General features: G+C 37.4%; 2 protein-coding genes across 3 annotated transcripts in view; one reads left to right on the top strand and one right to left on the bottom strand.

Moving 5' to 3' along the window:
* The window catches only part of LOC144956770 (potassium channel subfamily T member 2-like), a 104,684-nt gene that overhangs the window by 53,603 nt on the left and 28,162 nt on the right, over positions 1-22,919 (bottom strand). The window contains exon 4 of the mRNA XM_078887474.1: positions 14,384-14,455. Within this exon, the coding sequence (XP_078743600.1) occupies positions 14,384-14,455 (72 nt within the window). The remainder of the gene's footprint in view (positions 1-14,383; positions 14,456-22,919) is intronic.
* Positions 21,430-22,919, top strand: part of LOC144956771 (squalene synthase-like) — a 61,079-nt gene continuing 59,589 nt past the window's right edge. For both annotated transcript variants that reach the window (XR_013642008.1, XM_078887475.1), the window contains exon 1: positions 21,430-21,625. The gene's annotated coding sequence lies outside the window, so the exon portion shown is untranslated. The remainder of the gene's footprint in view (positions 21,626-22,919) is intronic.

The following is a 22,919-nucleotide window of genomic DNA, read 5'->3' as shown; positions in this document are numbered from 1 at the left end:
TGCGCTTGGCTAAGAAGCTCATAACATTGTCATCCGGAAGTATAACGGACCAACACACAAAACTGTGTGTATCCATGAACGTTTATAGTCAGGTTAATACAGTTCAGTGAGCATTACTCATAAACGCGGATGGCAAAAAACAATAACAAAGACCTGAGTGACGTCATCTTCGAACTATCTATAGATAGTATGCAGATGACGTCACTCAGGCCTTTGTTATTGTTTTTGCCATCCGCGTTTGTGAGTTGTTCTCACTAAACTGTATTAACCAGACTATAAAAGTTCATGGTTACACAGAGTTTGTGTGTTGGTCCGTTATACTTCCGGATGGCAATGTTGTGAACTCCTTGGCCAAGCGCATACTATTTATACCGCCATATGAGTGACTAGTAGTTATCACAAAGTTTTCTCGATTATTTTATAAACGTTTAAGTTTACACATATCAAGTGTTAGTTCTATAGATAGTATGCACTTGGCTAAGAAGTTCACAACATTGCCATCCGGAAGTAAAACTGGCCAACACACAAAAATGTGTGTAACCTTGAAGGTTTATAGTCTGGTTAATACAGTTTAGTGAGAAGTACTCATAAACGCGGATGGCAAAAAAAAAAAAAACAATAACAAAGACATGAGTGACGTCATCTTCGAACTATCTATTGATCAAGCAGTAGAATAGTGGGTATTTTATTTAGACAACCCATCGATAGTAAAAACCTGTGTAGTTTCCTATGTTTACCAATTTGTTTACATTATGACACGGCTGTCCGAGAGGTGTGGTTATCTAAGTGTCTATTATTGTGGTTGCTGCTGCTGCAGCAATGATGATGATGATGATGTTGATGATGATGACGACGACGATGATGATGACGATGGTAACAATAACGATAATGATGCTGGTTATAGTGACAATATTTGTGACCCTTCGCCTCAAAACGGTATTAAGTCCGGTTGGTTAAGATTTTGCAAATTGAATTTATAGCCAGAAATATCAGACTTGTGTTGAGTTTGTATGTTTTATTGAGGAGAATGGATACCATATTTTAGGGTGCTAATGCCAACAATTTATATTTTTGACCAGTTTAACATTAAATCCGACTTTAAAGCATCTGGTTCGTTCCGACATAATACCGTTTTGAAACGATGGGTCACATTTACGAAGACAATGAGTTCGACGGTAAAGCCTCAATCACAGTCACCATTACCACCAACCACCACCAATATACTACTACTGCCCATCATTTAGTGCCATACTTAACCCTTTCCGTACCACCCATAGGAAAATCGTCACATTCTTTACGATACAACCAACAATTTTCTCATTCTGATTTCTCTTGTACATCACACAATTTAATGAAATGCTTTGATTACAGCTATAAATACTAAACACTGTGTTGTAGAGCTCACTTGTTACTTTTTTGGTTGAGTAAGAAAAGTCTATTTTTATGTTGGGTGCGTGTGAATTTTCTGGGGAAATTCTAAAAATAGCTGGTAAGGAGAGAGTTAACGAAACGTAAGACGACCTACCCGGGTCGATGTAAATCATGGTGGAGAACAACGTCACTTCCGTCATCACTAGAATCGGTGGTCAGTCTGTATACGTCGTCCACCAAATCCATCCCATCATCCATTATGAATGACTTTTTCCCAAGATCGAATTCACAGACTTCACGTTCAACATACGCTCCCTTGTGTTTGCAGGAGTTTAAACATGCTTTTTAAACACTTTTAAGTCATATCAGTGCCTAGTTTACTAAAAAATAAAAACACCCAACACAATCGCACTGATTATATAGATAGAAGAAGCTCAAAACATTGCCATCCGGAAGTATAATGGACCAACACACAAAACTGTGTGTATCCATGAACGTTTATAGACTGGTTAATAGTTAAGTGAGAATAACTCATAAACGCGGATGGCAAAACTCAATAACAAAGGCCTGAGTGACGTCAACTTCGTTCTATCTATAGATAGTTCGAAGATGACGTCACTCATGTCTTTGTTATTGTTTTTTGCCATCCGCGTTTATGAGTAATGCTCACTGAACTGTATTAACCTGACTATAAACGTTCATGGATACACACAGTTTTATGTGTTGGTCCGTTATACTTCCGGATGGCAATGTTGTGAACTCCTTGGCCAAGCGGATTCTATCTATAAACCGTTATGGATACACACAGTTTTATGTGTTGGTCCGTTATACTTCCGGATGGCAATGTTGTGAACTCCTTGGCCAAGCGGATTCTATCTATAAACCGTTATGGATACACACAGTTTTATGTGTTGGTCCGTTATACTTCCGGATGGCAATGTTGTGAGCTTCTTAGCCAAGCGCATACTATCTATATATAAAACAAACAACAATGAATATAACAGTGACAGCTTCAAAACAAAAGAAAATACCGAACACGGAACGTTCAAAACCCTTCTTTGGTTAACAACAAAAAACAATAACAAAATAGATTTCTTCAAGTGTGTGTGTGTGTGTGTTTGTGTATGTTTGTATGTGTGTGTGTGTGTGTGTGTGTGTGTGTGTGTGTATGTCTATGTGCTTGAGAGTGTTTTAAAGTGGTAGGTAGAAGCCCAACTTTAACAACACCATCAAGAGAATTAGGTCATATAATATTATGTCCATTAATTCAATGATACTAGACCAGCAGAAAGAAGCACGTCAATAGATCGTGTACAATCCAGACACGTATACTTTTACTTTACCACATTATATTTACGTATATTATGTTTATGTATGTATCATTGTCGGTGTTTTTATACGGCTGTACACAAACATTTCCTTTTCGATGAATAAAGTACATTATTATTATTATTAAAAAACTTTAAAATTCGTAATTCTTAACAGATAAAAATTGTAGACCTTATAAAATTAACGTTAAAAATCAAAACTGTACCCTCTCAAGGTTTAAATAACACTTCAAAGTCCTTAAAATTATGCAGTCTAATATCCTATCTTATCTTATCTTAATCCAAATAAAGGCTTAAAAATATATAAATTATCCTTTAAATGCCTTTTATACAATCGTATCATATTTCATTTTTTAACGTCTTAGATTAAGATGATCGTGGAGTTCTGAAACTGCCAAACTTCTTAACTCACTCAACCCTAACACCGACTATATCCGTAGTTTACCCGGGGTTACTTTTACCCCATACCTATTTATTACATTTTTCTGAGACAAATTATAGGCGTAGTATCAAAGATAATGTTTTTAGTTTTTTTGCATGTTAATGGTAGTTGAATAAAACTATCTATGTACATGCTCATTTTTAATACATTTTTTCCAATTTTGAAAAGTAGCAAAAATCTCTAGGATTGAGTGAGTTAATATAGGAATTATCCTTTAAATGCCTTATACAATCGTATCAACTTTCATTTTCAATCAGTTTTAACGTCTTAGATTGAGATGTTCGTGGAGGTCAGAAACTGGAGCCAAACTTCTTAATGCTATGTGCGGCTATGTGGTCTTGTGGTATGACACTCGCTTTCGGATCGGAAGGTCCTGGGTTCCAGCCTCGTTCGGGGCATAGTTGTCCTTGGAAAAGACTCTTTACTCTTATTCTCTCACCGTACTCAGGTTTAAAATGAGTACCTGGCCGTTAACAGCGTTGTCTCTGTCGGAAAAATTGTAATATCGCCTAACAGGCGTCATGTCTCGTTCTTCATGTTAAATGTTGCTGTAGACCAGGGACCCTTTGTAAAGCGCAATGAGCACGTTTAGTGGATATTGCGCTATATAAAAAAAAAGCTCTCTAAGCTCTAATGCTACAAATGTTTCGTATTGGTAGGCAGCAGGTCTTGACAATCTCCAACAATAATGGCTTGATAATGAAGCAATGTAAGCTGTATCTTGAGGTCGCAACCAGTAACGGTACAATATGACTGTATCAACCCCCCCCCCCCCCCCCTCCCCCTATCCCCACGTCTATTTTGTTTTCAGAATTTTTACACAATTTTCCACTAAACTTTAAAATTCCAAGTAGACCTCTACCTATGGCCTTTTGAATCATTAGCATGGACAACACACCTACACTGTCGCACTCTGGAAAAACCCAGATTTTAAAATTTGGCCAGAAAACTCGTCCTTCAAATATCGATCGATTTAAATGATCCTCATCTTGGCAAAAAAAAAACTCTCGAACCTGGGACTTCGAGAAGTCCCAGGTTTGAGAGTTTTTTGCCAAGATGAAGGTCATTTAAATCGATCGATCTTTGAAGGACGAGTTTTCTGGCCAAATTTTAAAATAATATGGGTTTTTCCAGCATACGGCAGTACACCAATCACACTTGTCACAAATTCCTCTACTCCAGACTCAAGTCGACAATAAATTGCCACCCCCCCCCCCCCCCCCACTCCTCTCCCTCTGAACCCCTCTATTGCCACTCCCTTTTCTGACCCTTATTTATTCTATCATTAATCACAAGAGGCGGCCGTAAGCAAGTGTAGATAATATGTCAATGGGACCTATAAAAACTGACTATTCCAATACTGGAATCGAACATTATATTCATGTGTTAGTCGGTGATATTAAGGTGAACAGATTGGCTGAGGAAGTTACCAAAATATAGTAGTAGTAGTAGTAGTAGTAGTAGTAGTAGTAGTAGTAGTAGTAGTAGTAGTAGTAGTAGTAGTAGAAGTAGTAGAGGGGCAGGAGTTGTAATTTCAAGACAGGAAAAACTCCTACGCCTACACAAGAAATTTGCACCCATCACCTTTCCACTAGATGGCACTATTTTGACCACATCACCTCTTCAGTTCCCTCCCTCTCTACGGCGTCTCCTTCATAGCCTAACACATACTTCCTAAGACACATACAATAACACTTTTATTGAAGTTAAAGATCAGTCATTTCGAAATGAATGGAGAGAGGACCATGCAACATTGACTATAGACACACAACACGGGTATTAAATGAATGGAGTGGGGTCAAGCGCCATAGGCTATAGATAGTTCGAAGTTGACGTCACTCGGGTCTTTGTTATTGGTTTGGTTTATGTAATCCGCGTTTCTGAGTAATTCTCACTAAACTGTATTAACCAGACTATAAACGTTCATGGTTACATAGAGGTTTGTGTGTTGGTCCGTTATACTTCCGGATGGCAATGTTGTGAGCTTCTTAGCCAAGCGCATACTATTTATAGGAGACCTGCCTAGTACTACGAAAAATTCGTGGAATTACGAAAATTTGGCTCCGTCCCATTTCAGAACTTCATGACTATCACTACGTCATTAAAACTTATTCAGAAATTATGAAGTCTATACTAGACTGCATCAAATTTTATGAGGGTAAATTGTTGATTTTTAAAGTTAACTATAGGGAATGAGATTAGCTCTTATAACTTTTCCGCCGGTGACGTCACAGACTATGGGTGACGTCCAATCAAGGGACGCTACTCTTTCGTTAATCTCATTCCCTATAGCGACTGCTACTTTTATCCCCTTAACTCACTCAATCCTTGAGATATTTGCTACTTTTCAAAATTAGAAAAAAAATGTATTAAAAATGAGTATATACATACATAGTTTTATTCAACTAGATACCATTAACATGTAAAAATTAAAAACAAAACCATTAGAAGTGAAATTACGCCTATAATTTGTCTCGGAAAAATGTAATAGTAATAGATTAAATAGGCATGGGGTAAAAGTATCCCCGGGTAAACTACGGATATAGTCGGTGTTAGGGTTGAGTGAGTTAAAACTACGATTTTCTTAACTTTTCAAGTGGACAGGTCTGCTAGAGACTTACAACACGGGTATTCAATGAACGGAATGGGGATAAGCGCCTTAGATAAACAACGCGGGGGATTAGCAGACTCACAAGACGCCGGTCAAGTAGGTACAAAAAGGTTTTGTGGAACAAGAAGTTAATACAGTGGAATCCGCATATTATACTCGACACTCTTAAAAGTCCATTTCTGCTTGCAGTCAACATCTAATTAATGTCGGTCCCAAACTACATAGTTTTTTTTAATCTAAATGTATGGTCCATTGATAATGGATCTTTGTGTGGCTATGTGGTCTAGTGGTATGACACTCGCTTTCGGATCGGAAGGTCCTAAGTTCGAGCCTCGCTCGGCGCATAGTTGAGTCCTTGGAAAAGGCTCTTTACTCACATTCTCTCACCGTACTCAGGTGTAAAATGAGTACCTGGCCGTTAACAACGTTGTCTCTGTCCGGAACAAATTGTAATATCGCTTAACAGGCGTCATGTCTCGTTCTGCATGTTACGTATTGCTGTTAGTCAGGGACCCCTTGTAAAGCGCTTTGAGCACATTTAGTGGATATTGTGCTATATAAAAGCTCAATTTTTAAAATTAAAAAAAAAATCTAAATGTGTGTTCCATTGAAAATGGATTATGTCAACTTTTTTTTTTTTAAATCAACATCTCTTGCTGGTCCCAAACTATCTGTTCATTATCTAGGCGTGTTCTATAGATAGAACGTAGATGACGTCATTCAGGTCTTTGTTATTGTTTTTTTGCCGCGTTTATGAGTAATTCTTACTAAATTGTATTAACCAGACTATAAACGTTTAAGGTTATACACAGTTTTGTGTGTTGGTCCGTTATACTTCCGGATGGCTATGTTGTGAACTCCTTTGCCAAGCGCATACTACCCATTGATAATGGATAAAGTCAACATTGCTTAAAATCAACCAAGCTCTCTGATCCGGCGGTGTTGGCTTTATCAGTATTCCACTGTAGTCGATTTTTTTATATAGAGTAAGATAAGGCCAGAGTACTTTATGTTTTTGTTTTTAAGGGTTTTACGGCGCTTACAACACATTAAGGTCACATCAGCGCCAGTAAAAAGGAAGAAAATGGGATAGTAAAAAGTTCTAGAATTACAATTAAAGCACAAAAGAAAAGGTGAGACAAAGGGGAATTTGTTCAAATAGGGAACAGATGTAGATTCCAAGAGCACACAGTCAAAGTACTTAGTTTGAGATCACCTAAAAGTCTCATCCAGACACAAGCACAGGTCCCAACTAAGAGGAATAAACTCAAATGTTTACAAATCGTATAATATAATATGTAAACTAAACATATTATAATGCATAACAGAGAGATGATTTACAAGGGAAAAAAATATCATCTTCCAAAACTATAACTATACATTAGACTGTTTCCCTCCCAGCCAAGGAACTCCGGCCAGGGCCAGGACAAAACCAAGTAATCTCATTCCAAGACAACGACAGGAAACAATTGGAAAACGGGTATGGGGGGATAGAAGACACAGCATGGGAGAGGACAGAGAACAATAAAAAAAAGACGCAAAAAAAAAAACAAAAAAACAAAGAAAGATCAGTTGGAGAACAATTCACTTATGTAGTTATTGCTTATTTAAGCTAAATGTAGGAGAAATATTTTTTCAGAGCATCAATTGGATTCAATAGTCTGATGTCACGCGCCCGGCAACGGCGGCCATCTTGGTTCTAAACAAACAAAATCATTACTTTTAATTCTTCATGCTGGCTAGAACTTTTCATTCCCTTTTCATATGCCTTGTGATCAGAATGTGTAAAAGTCAATACATGATCAAATTGATGGGTTTTTTTTTTCCTCTGGATACGCGTTTAAGCTCGCCGGGGAAATATTTCATACGGCGTCCGCTATTGTTCCGATAGTTTAGAGCCAGTGTTACTAAGTTACCATACGTCATTAGGAAGGAAGTGACAATACGACTGTTGAAGACTATTGACAAACAGAGTAATGTGCAAAAATGTATATGACAGCATTTTACACTTAACACAATAATGTAATGAAGACAATTAACCAGTGGATTTTTCACCAATCAAATTATGGAATTTGTGACACACCTTCACACGTGTTCGTTTATAGATAGAATGCGCTTGGCTAAGAAGCTCCCAATATTGTCATCAGGAAGTATATCGGACCAACACACAAAACTATGTGTAACCTTGAACGTTTATAGTTTGGTTAATACAGTTTAGTGAGAATTACTAACGAACGTGGATAGCAAAAATCAAAAACAAAGACCCGAGTGACGTTATCTTCGAACTATCTATAAACAATGACGTGAATGAAATCGACGGCTCTCTGATCATTGTTCTTGTTTTTATACCGCCAAATGGGTGACTAGTTATCACACGATTTTCTCGATCAGATTTTAACTATTTTAACATTTAAGTTTCCACATAGTTTCTGTGTTAGTTCAAATGATAATGATGATGATGATGATGATGATGATGATGATGATGATGATGATGATGATGATGATGATATGATGATGATGATGATGATGATGATGATGATGGTTTATGACGACAATAATGCGGATAAATTTGGAAGTTGACGACGTAGCGTGAACCACAAATAGATCTCAGCTTTAGTATAGATAGTTCGAAGATGACGTCACTCAGATCTTTGTTATTGTTTTTTGCCATCAGCGTTTATGAGTAATGCTCACTGAACTGTATTAACACGACCCATGGATATACACAGTTTTGTGTGTTGGTCCGTTATACTTCCGGATGGCAATGTTATGAGTTTATTAGCCAAGCGCATACTATCTATAGATAGTTCGAAGATGACGTCACTCATGTCTTTGTTATTGTCTTTTGCCATCCGCGTTTATGAGTAATGCTCACTGAACTGTATTAACCCGGCTATAAATGTTCATGGATACACACAGTTTAGTGTGTTGGTCCGTTATACTTCCGGATGGCAATGTTATGAGATTCTTAGCCAAGCGCATACTATCTATCGGACCAAAGAGTGTGTTGGTCACGATGGGACTTTGTCATAAGATACGACGATACGATAAGATAAACTTTATTAATCCAAAACAGGAAATAACATTGTGTTTTACATGGATCAAGGTAAAAGATAAGATATTTATCAGGATAGATGATTACATAACAAAACAATAAGAATATATCAAAGGTACGTGGCATTTAGTGCCGTAGAAAACATTCAGATCATTCATTCTCACACTCGCTCTTAGATTTACGTTCTCCCTCATTAATTAAAGATGTCAGAAATAATGGGATTAATAATACACGGAGAAGCATTAGAACTACATAACTAAATAAATGACATTTTGTAGCGGGTAAAAAAGATTTGTTATAGCGTTCTTTGTTTGCTTTGAAGTGCAGCAGCCTATAACGTCTATTGCTCCATTTGATTTGAGGGTACAAAGTATGACTTCCATCTCTTATTATCTTATTCAATTTCTTATTAAACGGGGTTTTTAACATGGTTTCAAATTCATATCTTTTTGAGTCAGCCGTAATTTTCTTTCCTTATATTATGAGGACTCTATTAATTTTAATAACATCACTTTTTCTAAGTTTACCGCCCCATGCAGAGAGACAGAAACTTATCATACTTAAATCTGTTGATTCGAAAAATATTGACAGTGATTTCTTTTCTATGTTTGGTGGTAAGACAGCACTTGTCACAACATTGTTTGCATATGACCAAGTCGTCAGGGCAAAATGACATAGTGATGTGATAGTTGATGTTACACAGATTACATCATAGGCTTACGTGTTTACAAACAATGGAGACGATTAAATATCAAAGGGATGAGTCAGATTACCGACGTGGAAAATGATGATGATGATGATGATGATGATGATAATGATGATGATGATGATAAAAGCAACAACTATTATTACGTATTACACAGACTTTCATGAAATACATGAATGTTGAAAAGGCCATATCAACAAAAAATGTGAGTGTTTGTTTTTTGTTGTTTTTTTTTTCCATTTACTCTCTCTCTCTCTCTCTCTCTCTCTCTCTCTCTCTCTCTCTCTCTCTCTCTCTCTCTCTCTCTCTCTCTCTCTCTCTCTCTCTCTCTATCTCTCTCAATCTATCTTTCAATTTATGTATCAATCAAAGACTTTCATCTAAAACAAATACCGTTCTTTATTCCTTCCCGCCTTCACAAATTCTGTAAATTCTTAAAAGTGGAAATCGACAAAAGGCTTTCTCGGGCATTCGTAGTACTGACAAGGCTTTTCGCTTCTTAATCATCCGATACGAACGTTTCGGCAACTCTATTTAGCTGTGCCCCCCCCCCCCCCCCCCCCCCAGTACACAATGTTTTGTATGTGTTAATTCAAACCCCTTTCTTGATTTCGTCTTTTTGATACCAACTTATACTATGAGCTACACACATAGCAATGTGAAGAGGGCATTGGGTACACACTATGCCATGGGAACCAGAGCTGCCTACTTGAAATATCAAAATCTCGTCATTTCCAATTGGGGGGGGGGGGGGGGGGAGAAGAAAAATAAATTCACTTTAAATAGCTTTACAATAAACAATTTGTCCTCAGCAAAGAAGCTGATATACAGAGAAGTGGTAAGACCTGGAATGAGAAGCTCAGGATAGAGAAGGATGCAAACTGTTTGTCTGTGGCCTATACCCTGACCCAGGGTGAAAAAGGCAATGATGATGATGATGATGATGATGGGCCAAAATGTCCAAAGTCCTAGATATAGGTTCTAAGATGCTAAACTGTCCTTCTCAACGTGATTTATTGAGTCAAAGAGACCTATGCAGGTCTGTAACTGGAGCCAAAAAAATCGTATTTCTACGAAATTTTCGTTATACTAGGCAGGTCTGATTATGTAAACACAAACACATTCTTTGATAGGCACACTAACAGCCAGACAATGTATGTATGTATGTATCATTCGACCCATGACATGACACACCCTCATTACCTACAAAGAGGACAGTACACAGCAATTAGAGACTATATAGAGGGCATTGGTACAGTAGAGAGCGGTGGAGGCCTCAATGGTGGGGGGCTGCCAGAAGCCTGGGATCGTGAAAATACTAACGAAAGAGTGATAATGGAGAGGCTTCGGATGGGGACAAACAATACAGACAATGGACGTTTCGTGTACAAACCCTTCGTCAGCACAACAATAAACAAATTAATTAACGTTGGAAACAGATATTTAATTGTATTTGTTTCCAATGTTTATTTCATTAATGTTGTGCTGACGAAGGGTTTGTACCCGAAACGTCCATTGTCTGCATTGTTCTTATATGAAGACTCTCCATTATCTCTCTATCGTTAGTATTTCTACTAAGGCTACTATAATAAATAATATAATATAACTGTTCTATAGTAGTTACTGCGCGCCCATCAACTGGTGTGTTTGTGGATGTGACGATGATGTCACAGGTGCTGGGGTCAGCAAGGGGTTAGCGGAGACAAAAAGAGATGGGGTGGAGGTGGGGGGGGGGGGGGAAGGAAGGAAGAGGGAGGGAGGGAGAGAGAGAGAGAGAGAGAGAGAGAGAGAGGGGGGAGATAGATATATATATAGAGAGAGGGAAAGATAGATAGATAGATAGATATATAGATAGATAGATAGATAGATAGATAGATAGATAGATAGATAGATAGATAGATAGATAGAAAGAAAGCGAGGGGGAGAGAAAGAGGGGAATATAGATATATAGATAGATAGATAGCTAATAGATATATATATATATATAAATATATATATATATATATATCGTGTATATATAATATATATATATATATATATATATATATATATAAGAGAGAGAGAGAGAGAGAGAGAGAGAGAGAGAATAGATAGATAGATAGATAAAGAGTGTGTGAGAGAGAGAGAGAGAGAGAGAGAGAGAGAGAGAGAGAGAGACAGACAGACAGAGAAAGAGGGAGAGTGTGTGTGTTGAGAAAAAAAAAAAAAAAGGGGGGGGGGGGTACATATTGAGGAGAAATGGAAACAATATGTGAGATTATAGGCGTGACCACAAACAGATGATGACAAATTCGTTCATTAATTGGCTACATCAAAGTCGTCAAGGAGAAGAAAGTTTACCGCACACCAAAAAAAAATGTTGACACAAATCTTGTAAACCACAAGCGACTCAACACAGACTTGATAAAAATGAAAGAGCCTCATTCTTCAATGTGCTGTTTGTCTGTCTTTTGATACCCTGAGAACTTTGGACTGGTTTTTAAAATCATTATTATCATTTTATAATTATATAATTATTCATTTGTATGTAAGTTACTGATTTCTAAGCCGGGCACTCAGCCATGAGATTTGAGGCTCGTACTCCGATATAATTATGATGAAATCAGCTCACAACTCCTCGTTTATGAGTTTTAGTTCTTAATTAAAAACAATTGGTTGGTTTACATAGAGGAATGTAACAATTGAAAGGGGGGGGGGGGGAGTGCTAAAGAGAGATAGACAGATTGACAGACTGACTGAGGACATGCATACAGGCAGGTAAGGTAGACAGTAAGAGAGACAGACTTTGCATAGTTGATTGAGAGAGGGGATAGATAGAGATAGATAGATTGATAGATAGATAGATAGATAGATAGATAGATAGATAGATAGATAGACAGACATACAGACAGACAGACAGACAGACAGGCATACGCACATATGGACAGATCGAGATATGCAGAGGGGCAGACAGACATACAGGCAAAGAGTCAGAGAGACAGACTATAGAAAGTTGATAAATGATAGATTGATAAAATAGACAAACAGAAGGCGGATAAATAGATAGATAGATGGGCATATAGACAGATCGAGATGTAATTTATGTAGACAGACAAACGGGTAGACAGTAAGAGGGATAGACTATGGGTAGTTGATAAAATGATAGTTTGATAGAATAGACAAACAGAAGACAGATAAATTAGATAAGATAAGATGGATGGATGGATGGATGGATAGATTGCAGATAGGCATAAAGTAGATAGATCGAGATGTGATGAATTGCAACAGTCTGAAGGAATGTTATGAATTAAGACGTATGTGATAACAATAACAAAAACAACACAATGCAACTATCATACCCACCCTTACAGTTAGAAAGCTCTTGACTTTCTCTACTATCTATCGACGTTTATGATTATGTGCATAGATAATTATTAGGGGGAGCCCTTCCATACCACCGCACCACCCCTCTCAGATAGGCTCTCGAAGTATTAGTTACCCACCTCTTATTTATACCCCCCCCCCCCTCCCACCACACCCCAACCTCCTTCCTGAAAAAAACAAACAAATTGACCCCATAAGAACCCTAACAAAATAAAAACAGTAATTTGTAGGAAGGCGCCCTACATTGCAGAGACGGTATGTTGTTACCACTGGACCGTGGGTCCCACGTACAAGTACAACCTTGTTGACTTGTTGTGAATTGTTTTCATGTTCGGTAACCTGTTGGGTGTAACTCTGTGAATTCAATTCATTGTTATGTGTTATTTCTTCCCTGAGTTTATGACGTCACAATGGGTATAAAAACGGGGTTGCATTCATTTTCCCATGCTCTTCTTACTTCGAAACTCATTAAGGATTGTTGATTTAAATCAGTCATGTGTTGACTCTGGTTTTATTACCGCCGGACGAACCTATCCGGCCTTGATTCATGGCATTTTTTAAACACCCTATGATGTCCTTTACTTTACAATATGGAGAACTCCCAAATTCGGTGGATACTGTTCCTTTATTTTACCTATCGTGAACTTGATAGAGAAATCCGTTCACGACAGAATAATGATATTCTTGAAAAAGGTTTATAAATGTGTTTAACAACATCGGTTGTCAACTGTCAACTGTCAAAAGTACGAACAATTTTAATATTGATAGAAAATCAAATGAATGGTGATGACTAGGTCTAAGAATGAGAGAATCTTTGGTCTCCCCTTCTTTCCCTCCCTACAACTACAACTAAAAAACCTTGGATAACCAAATCGATAATAAACGTCTAAACATACTTGTAACCAAATATATTTCACAGCACAACTTTCCCAAAAGAAATTGTTGTACAAAAATAACACTGAACACAGCAGTCGTCACGCACCATAACAATATATCTACACAACACTTCACACTTTGGCACAACACGAACCTAACACGGGAGAGAAAACGTAAAGTCGGCGGAAGAGACGATAAAAAGAAATTAGTGAGGCACGATGAGAGTTACCTACCGTTCGTTTTATTAGCAGACGACAGACGACACATTTTTAGCAGACGACACAGTGATGAGAGAGAGAGAGAGAGAGAGAGAGAGAGAGAGAGAGAGAGAGAGAGAGTTGTCAATTTTTCGTTTGACGTGAATGTCAGAGCAGCTCGCGTCTTGAAACAAAGTCAAACGATTTGAGCGTGGTCAGTGGCTGAATGAGTGACAATGCTCGAAATTATTATATTTCCAACATTATGCATATCATGTAATGTATTGGCTTTTGTCTGTCATTAAAACAGTCCAGTTGATTTTCTTTTATAAATTACGTCCAGCAGCGCAGCATTGTTGGATGCTGTCATCTAGGAATTCCACAATGGAATATTATAATAATACAGTATAGGCTACAATCACTCTTGCTCTTACCTGTCGTCGAAGGAGGTTGTAGAGCCAGTCATGGACACAAGTCTGGCCTTGACCTCTGTGGGGGTCAGGAAGCTGGGAATGAAATTAAGATGGAAGTTCATGAGAGGAGAATGAAAAAAAGAAAAGAAAAGAAAACGAAATAAACATAAATCAAGAAAATACGAAAAAAAAAGATGATAATAATAATAAACAACAACAAACAAACAAACAAACAAATAAAAATACAAAAATCAAAACAAAACATAAATATAAAACAACAACAACAACAACAAACAAACAAAAAATCTTAAAACGTCCATTAAAAAATAAAATTGTTTTTTGAGTTATTTATAGACCTTATTAATCATTCAATCCGAGTGTGCACGGATTCAAGCCTTTTCCTTTTCATTACACGATAGTATCTTGACGTAAGCTATTTTCAAGAAATATTGTGCCAGTCTCTGAACAGAAAATGTTTGTTGGTGACACGACGTCACTATCTGCAAGTCAATTTATTATCATTCTATAGATTACTCTTTGTGTCGATGTGAAACGTGCTGCCTGATTGACTAATTCTTAGTTGAATTTGACACGCTTGATCAAATCTTAATTTTGTATTGCATTCTATCTTCACCTAAACAACTAAATTCTAAATTCTAAATTCTAAATTGAGCTTTATATAGCGCAATATCCACTGAATGTGCTCAAAGCGCTTTACAAGGGGTCCCTGGTCAATAGCAACATTTACCATGTAGGACGGGACATGACGCCTGTTAGGCGATATTACAATTTTTCAGACAAAGACAACGCTGTTAACGGCCAGGTACTCATTTTACACCTGAGTACGGTGAGAGAATAATGTGAGTAAAGAGCCTTTTCCAAGGACTCAACTATGCGCCGAGCGCGAGGCTCGAACCCAGGACCTTCCGATCCGAAAGCGAGTGTCATACCACTAGACCACATTGCCGCACTTATTGTTGATATCAAGCACTGTTTTTTCCTGGATTAAATTAAAGGTTTTACAAGAAGAAATGAGTAACAGTAGGAAATTGAGTGGAAGCTTCAATGAAATCAATAAAGACAGATAATATAGACGTTTCGGGTTTGCTCTTTATCAACAAAACGTAATGAATGAAACACTAAAAGGGGGAATCCGAAACGTCCACAATATATGCCTTCGTTAATTAAATTTAAGCTCGCATTCCATTTTACTTATTTATTCCATCGAGTTTCAAGCCGCGACATTTGAATTTTCTAGAAGAAAAGATAAAATAAAAGAATGCGGTACAATGGAGTGAGAAGAAAAGATGAAATAATACCATATTATTCCACCCCTCCCCCTATAAATAGTAACGCGTAATGATATCAAGTTTACAATAATAATTATTTGTGACGTCAGATTATCAAACGTTCAATTTAACTAAAATCAGATTTTAGAGAAAGGAAGTATCAATTATATATTTTTGAAAACGTTTTTTATTCAGAGATAACCTAATCAGGATCGATTGAGGGGTAGAATAAATGGTTTCTTACACTCTAGCATTTTGGAATTCGAACTTTGTTCCCAACGCGCACTCGCAGGTTCGTAAAGCGGTTGGGAACACGTCCAGAATTCCAAAAAGCAAGTGTTTATTATTAACAATAGTTCTGAAAATCAAAAACACGAAAATGTTTGGGGTTTTTTTGTTGTTAAAAAGCCAACAAACAATAGCATAAACATAATATAACAACAAAAGGATGGGGGTGAGTTGGTAGGTAGGTATGTTGAGACAGATATAAAAAAAATTACACAAACACACACACACACACACTCACACACACACACACACACACACACACACACACACACACGCAAAATAAATAAAGAAACCAAAAAAAAAAAAAAAAAAAAAAACTTTTAAAAAACCTACAACTTATCCTTATCAGCTTCCCCATCGTCAAGGTGGGTAAGCTTGAACGCCTTGTGTGGCGATTCATAATATTCGTGGTTATGTCCCTTGACGGAATCTGTATCGTCGTCATGACCGAGATAAAACAACTCGGATGACCATGACGACGATGACGATGAAGAGGTGGATGATGGAGACGACGATAACGACGGTGCTGGAGAATATCGTTGAATATTCTTTTCTGCCGCGGCAAACTTGACCTTTGACTTGGTGACCTCTTCGTACCGAGGTGGGGATGACATTTTTTTGTTTTGCTCTGTTTTTTTTTTTTTTTTTTTTGTTTTTTTTTTTTAGGGGGGTGGTTGTCGTTGAAATATTTCCAGTTCCAGTTATAGATATAGATGAAAGTCGCTCGTGATACTTTTAGGTCATATCAGCGCATGATGTTGAAATGGAATTTGTAGGATGTTGATGATGATGCGAAAGGTCGCATCTTTAATATTGTTGTAAATCTCTCTTCCGCCTCCTTCTTCCAAAAAATAGTCACAGCTCTAAATATAGAATGATAGATTCAGTCTTGTTTACAAACAGTGTTCCATACACCAATTAACACAGTACTTAGTATTTTTTATACGAAAGTTCCATACACACAAAAAAAAATCAATAAACTCGAAAGCACAGAATTACTGGCAAATCTAAAAACTATAAAACTATTTTTATAGATTGATATAAGACTAACTTGCAATCTGTTTTAAAGATTAAGGATACTTCTATCAACCGTTGACTCAAATGATTATATAGAATACCTACAAGGGAATTAATCCGCCCTTAACCCCCCCCCCCCCCCCCCCCCCAAAATAAAAAATTAAAAAAAAAGGAGAAAAAATACAAAACATTAAACAACAAACTTAGTAGGATCAAAATCAAAATCTGTCATAATGATTATATCCTCATTGAAACTAAGAACATTTCTTATAGTACTACAGCCAAAAATATATGCTTGTTTGTTTTTTCGATTCAAATCTGTATATGGAACATCACATCAATTGTCTATGCAAAATGTTGTACTCTAGGCGCACAATAAAAAAAAAAAAACACATACAAACATGTCCCTTCATTAATGTGGACAATAGAAAATACATAACTATGAGATACAGATTCAATTATCATTCGAGATGTTCTAATTTAAACCGGTGCGCGTTGCTTTTGTTTGTTTGTTTGTTTTTTTTTGTTGTTTTTTTTTTGTTTGTTTGTTTTTTTTTTTTTTTGTTTGTTTTTTTTTAATAGCTTTAGAATCTGATTTTAAGATACGAAGGAAAAGCGGTCAATTCCTACATGGCGTGTGAAGATAGGACCTATCTACAAATCGCTTGGAACTTAAAAGTTATCAGTGGATCTACGTCTGCATTTAAATTTCTATACATTCGTGATATATATATATATATATATATATATATATATATATATATATATATATATATATAATATCCTCACCTCATTTTGGTTATTTCCTCCAACAACATTGTTTCATCCATCCGTTGGTATTTTGATGGATGAAACAGCGTTGTGGTAGGAAATAACCAAGATGAGGTGAGGATAAAACATAATTCGCTCCAAGAAACTGTTGTGCACTCTACGTGATTCAGCCAATTACCCTCCATCTTACACACACTACACACACACAAATATATATTATATAATATATATATTATAGATATATATATATATAATAATATATATATGATATAATAAAAAACATCCAAAATATAGATTACTTCAAATTCTACAGTCCGATAGAAATTGAAGAATATTAGTCTTCGAATGTTAAAGGTTGAGCAACATTATTTCGTGGTTCATGAAATTGTATACGTTTGGAGAGAGAGAGAGAGAGAGAGAGAGAGAGAGAGAGAGAGAGAGAGAGAGAGAGAGAGAGAGAGAGAGAGAGAGAGAGAAAGAGAGAGAGAAAGAGAAAGAGAGAGAGAGAGAGAGAGAGAGAGAGAGAGGCAAGAGAAAAGAGAGAAAAGAAGTTAGATAGATAGATATATAGATAGATAGATAGATAGATAGATAGATAGATAGATAGATAGATAGATAGATAGATAGATAGATAGATAGATAGACATAGATAGATAGATACATAGATAGATAGATAGATAGATAGATAGATAGATAGATAGATAGATAGATAGATCGATAGATAGATAGATGGATAGAGAGAGAGAGAGAGAGAGAGAGAGAGAGAGAGAGAGAGAGGAATAACGATCATCCCAAAGTCGAGTTGGGAGGCAGGAAATCTTGAGATTTGAGCTTTTTTTATATAGCGCAATATCCACTGAATGTGCTCAAAGTGCTTTACAAGGGGTCCTTGACCAACACGTCACATGTAGAACGAGACATGACGCCTGTTCACCGATAACACAATTTGTTTCCCTAAAGAGACAACGCTGTTAACGGCCAGGTACTAATTTTACACCCGAGTATGGTGAGAGAATGAATGTGAGTAAAGAGCCTTTTCCAGGGATTCAACTATGCGTCGAGCGAGGCTCAAACCCAGGACTTTCCGATCTGAAAGCGAGTGTCATACAACAAGACTATGTTAGCAGCACAAAACGGGATTCGACTTTCTTGTAAGAGAAGTAGAATATTGAATCAACATAAAATCAATGGTTAAAGACACAAAGCTGCTGTTTTACACAATAATTACCTAATAATCACCATGTATCAAACAAGATGTTTTAACACAGTAGTAGATTGCAATTATCTGCCCTTTGGTCACCACTGCTCGCTCATGAATATGCATGAGGTAATTAAAGACGGGCGAATAGTCGATTACCCTCCCAGCAGGGATTCAGTTTGATATTAGCGATACCAATTCCTGGTACTGCCCCAATGTGTGAGGTGGAGAGCGGTAGATAATTGTCGACTACTTGTTATTACCCTATCTTATAATAATCCCATCTCCATAAACCAAAATTGTGTCCGACATCCTTCGTTTTCTTGATATTTATGCTTTTGTTAGATCAATGTATTTCCTATCCTGTCCGCTTTACCGATTACCTCAAATAGAGATAAATTGGAAATTGTTTGGTTACATAAATAATAAATAGCCACATTTTTTTTTAAAATAAAAAATATTGAGCTTTATATAACGCAATATCCACTACATGTGCTCAAAGCGCTTTACAAGGGGTCCCTGGTCAACAGCAACATTTAACATGTAGGACGGGACATGCCGCCTGTTAGGCGATGTTACAATTTTTCGGACAAAGACAACGCTGTTAACGGCCAGGTACTCATTTTACACCTGAGTACGGTGAGAGAATGTGAGTAAAGAGCCTTTTCCAAGGACTCAACTATGCGCCGAACGCGAGGCTCGAACTCAGGACCTTCCGATACGAAAGCGAATGTCATACCAAAAGACTACATAGCCGCACAAAAACAAAAATGAAGCCCATTCGCAATGGCACGATTAGATTCCGTCGCCTAGGCATTCCATAAAAGAATATTATAGATACTCCATCAAACAGGACGTCTGATGGTCAAAGGAATCACCCATGTTGTCACAGTGAGTAAATTGGGGGGTTAAGAATCTTGTCCAAAGGAAAAAAAATACGAAAGTGCCTGAAGTGGGTCTCGAGCCTGGGACCCTCCGGATCACGATACAATGCTTAAATCACACGGCCACATCGCCCCGGTTGTAGCCAAAATGGAAATTTAACTTTAAAATGATAACAAGAAATTTTTAGTTTTCGTAACTTTAAAGAACAACGGCCATTCTCCTATAACTTAACCTAAATTCCGTGAAAAGTTCTGACTGTTACCGTTTTGTTTGTTTTTGTTTTAAGTGTTTTACGGCGCTTGCAACACGCAAAGGTCATATCAGCCCCAGTAAAAAAAAGAAGAAAATGGGATAGTAAAAATTCCAGAATTACAATTAAAGCAACCAAGAAAAGGTAAGACAAAGGGGAATTGGTTCAAATAAGAAACAGGTGTAGATTCCAAGAGCACACCATCAATGTACTTAGTTTGAGATCACAAAAAGTCTCATCCAGACACAAGCACAGGTCCCCACTAAGAGAAACACACTCAAATGTTTTACAAATCATATATAATATAAAGAAAACATAATACAGTGCATAACAGAGAGATGATTTACAAGGAAAAAAATATCACCTCCCAAAACTAACTATACATTTGACTGTTTCCCTCTCAGCCAGGCATCCGACCAGGACCAGGACAAAACTAAGTAATCTCATTCCAAGACAAAGATAGAAAGCAAGTTGAAAAACAGATATAGGGGGAAAGAAGACACAGTAAGTACCTCCCTGCCCACTATGGGAGGTCAGGAACCCCATCCAGATTACCGTTTTGAAGCGATATATCACACTTATGGACACACATATGCACTATATATATGGAGGATCGCCATCTCATTTAGTCCTTCAGAGCCATTAGGCCCACGGAGTCGAAGTTTATTCCGGTTTATAGAGCGTTAGAATGCCACTCTATCACAAAGTAGGGTACTCTCATCCAGATTTAATAATACTCAGTGACCCAATCACTGTTTGGGGGGAATGGGGAGGGGGGGGGAGGGGGGGAACTCGGGATTGGTCTCGGTCCATATGCGTGTGAAGCGAGTGCTCTACCAACTGAGCTATCCCGACGACGGTTTACATGTTGATAGATGTTGAGGGCATGAAACGATCCAAAAGAAAATACTGGAAGAAAAAATAGACGAAGAGAGGTAGAGAAAATTTTCTGAAGTCTGCAGTTTCATCTTTATATCAAAGGCGTCCCTAGCCAACAGTTATCACGTAGGACGGACATGGCGTTATTACATTGTTTTTTAATATGACAGAGACAATGCTGTTGACGTACAGGTTACTCATTTCACACCCGAGCACGATGAGAGAATGTGAATAAAGAGCCTTTTTTCCTCAATAACTCAATAACTACGCGCCACATATTAGCTTGACTCGAACCCAGGACCTTTCAATCCGATGGCGATCTTACCACTCGACCACATAGCCGCACGAATTTTACAAGTACTCTAAGCAGTATTGCAATTATCCGACTTGTTTTATCCCAACTATCCGAATATCATTTAAACATTGGTTAAACGGACACGGTAATCTGCTGATGACGGTGTTTCAGGCTTATCGCTGATTGGCTGATTTTGTCGGAGACCTTGTTGAGATCACAGGACGTTTTCACGGCAAGGACGTTCATTTTTTATTGGAGGGGGATGAAAATATACGGTCTGTCGAACCTTTGCAATTTCTTGGAATTTTATTAAACTGTTGATTTCGACTTTTCCGAAGGTTTAAAAAGAAACAAGACAAATTTCAACAGCTATTCTCATTCTTGGATATAAGTAAGTCTTTCTTTACAATCATGTTTGTTTTGTTTTTTGTTTTTGTTTTTGTTTTTTTGTTGTTGTTGTTTTTGTGTGTGTGTTTTTGTTAATATACAGAGCAACATCCACTAAACGTGCTCAAAACGCTTTACAAGGGTCTCTTGAGTACCGCAATCCTTAACAAGTAGGACGTCATATTATGACCCTTGTTAGGCGATATTACAATTTAAATTTTTGACGGAGACAACGCTGTTAACGTCCAGGTACTCATTTAACACCTGCGTACGGTGAGATAATGTGAGTTAAGAGCGTTTGCCAAGAACTCAAATATGTGCGCTCAGAGCGGGACTCGAACCCTGGACGTTCAGATCCAAAGGCGAGTGTAATACTACAATACCACATAGCCGCACATTTAAGACCACATGTTTTAAAAAAACATACAAAAGCTATTGTAGATTGACCATTTATTCGGGCAATACCACAGCCATCGTAAAGTTATAGCATGACACTGACCAAAAAAATGGCGTCAAAATGCCAGTCTTTTGCCACAATAGAACACAAATCGTGAGTTGTATTCAATAGTTCAACCAATCACATAACGTGGTTCCGTGAGCTCTACTAACGACAACTCACTAGGCGGTGCAAAGAACAAATAATGACGTCAAAATGCCAGTCTTTTTGGGTTTCAGTGTCAGGCTATATTAACGATGGCTACGGCAATACCCACTAAATGTGCTGAGAGCTCTTTACGAGAGGTTCCAAGCATTGGGCTACACATGTAGGACGAGACATGACGCCTGATAGACGATAGTATTACACTTGAAGCGTACAAGGTAAACATCTCAGAGGTCCACTTTTTAAAATTTTGTATGCGATTGTCCCCCTTGAGTGTTGTCAGGCGTCTGGGCTTTCCCTCTATAAATAGAACAACAGAAAAACTACAATCATAAAGCTTGTTTGTATCCCCGACTCACTCAAGGGAAGCAATCACAGAGGTTTCAAAATGTGGCCATCTGTGGGTTTTCCCCCCTGTACTCTTCTTCCATTTTTTTTCCTCTCTGTACAACGCAGGTCCTCAGACGTATATGTGGCCCATCGTCTCAAAACGGTATTATGTCGGAACGAACCAGATGCTTAAAAGCCGGATTTAATGTTAAACTGGTCAAAAATATATATTGTTGGCATTAGCACCCTAAAATGTGGTATCCATTCTCTTCAATAAAACATACAAACTCAATACAAGTCTGATGTTTCTGGCTATAAATTCAATTTTCAAAATCGTAACCAACCCGACTTAATACCGTTTTGAGGC

Source organism: Berghia stephanieae, chromosome 11, assembly GCF_034508935.2.
Source record: "Berghia stephanieae isolate SIO BIC M18660-M18661 chromosome 11, UCSD_Bste_1.3, whole genome shotgun sequence".
NCBI classification, from domain to species: Eukaryota; Metazoa; Mollusca; class Gastropoda; order Nudibranchia; family Aeolidiidae; genus Berghia; species Berghia stephanieae.
The sequence above is the reverse complement of the archived record's forward strand: the minus strand, read 5'-3'. Positions and strand labels throughout refer to the sequence as shown.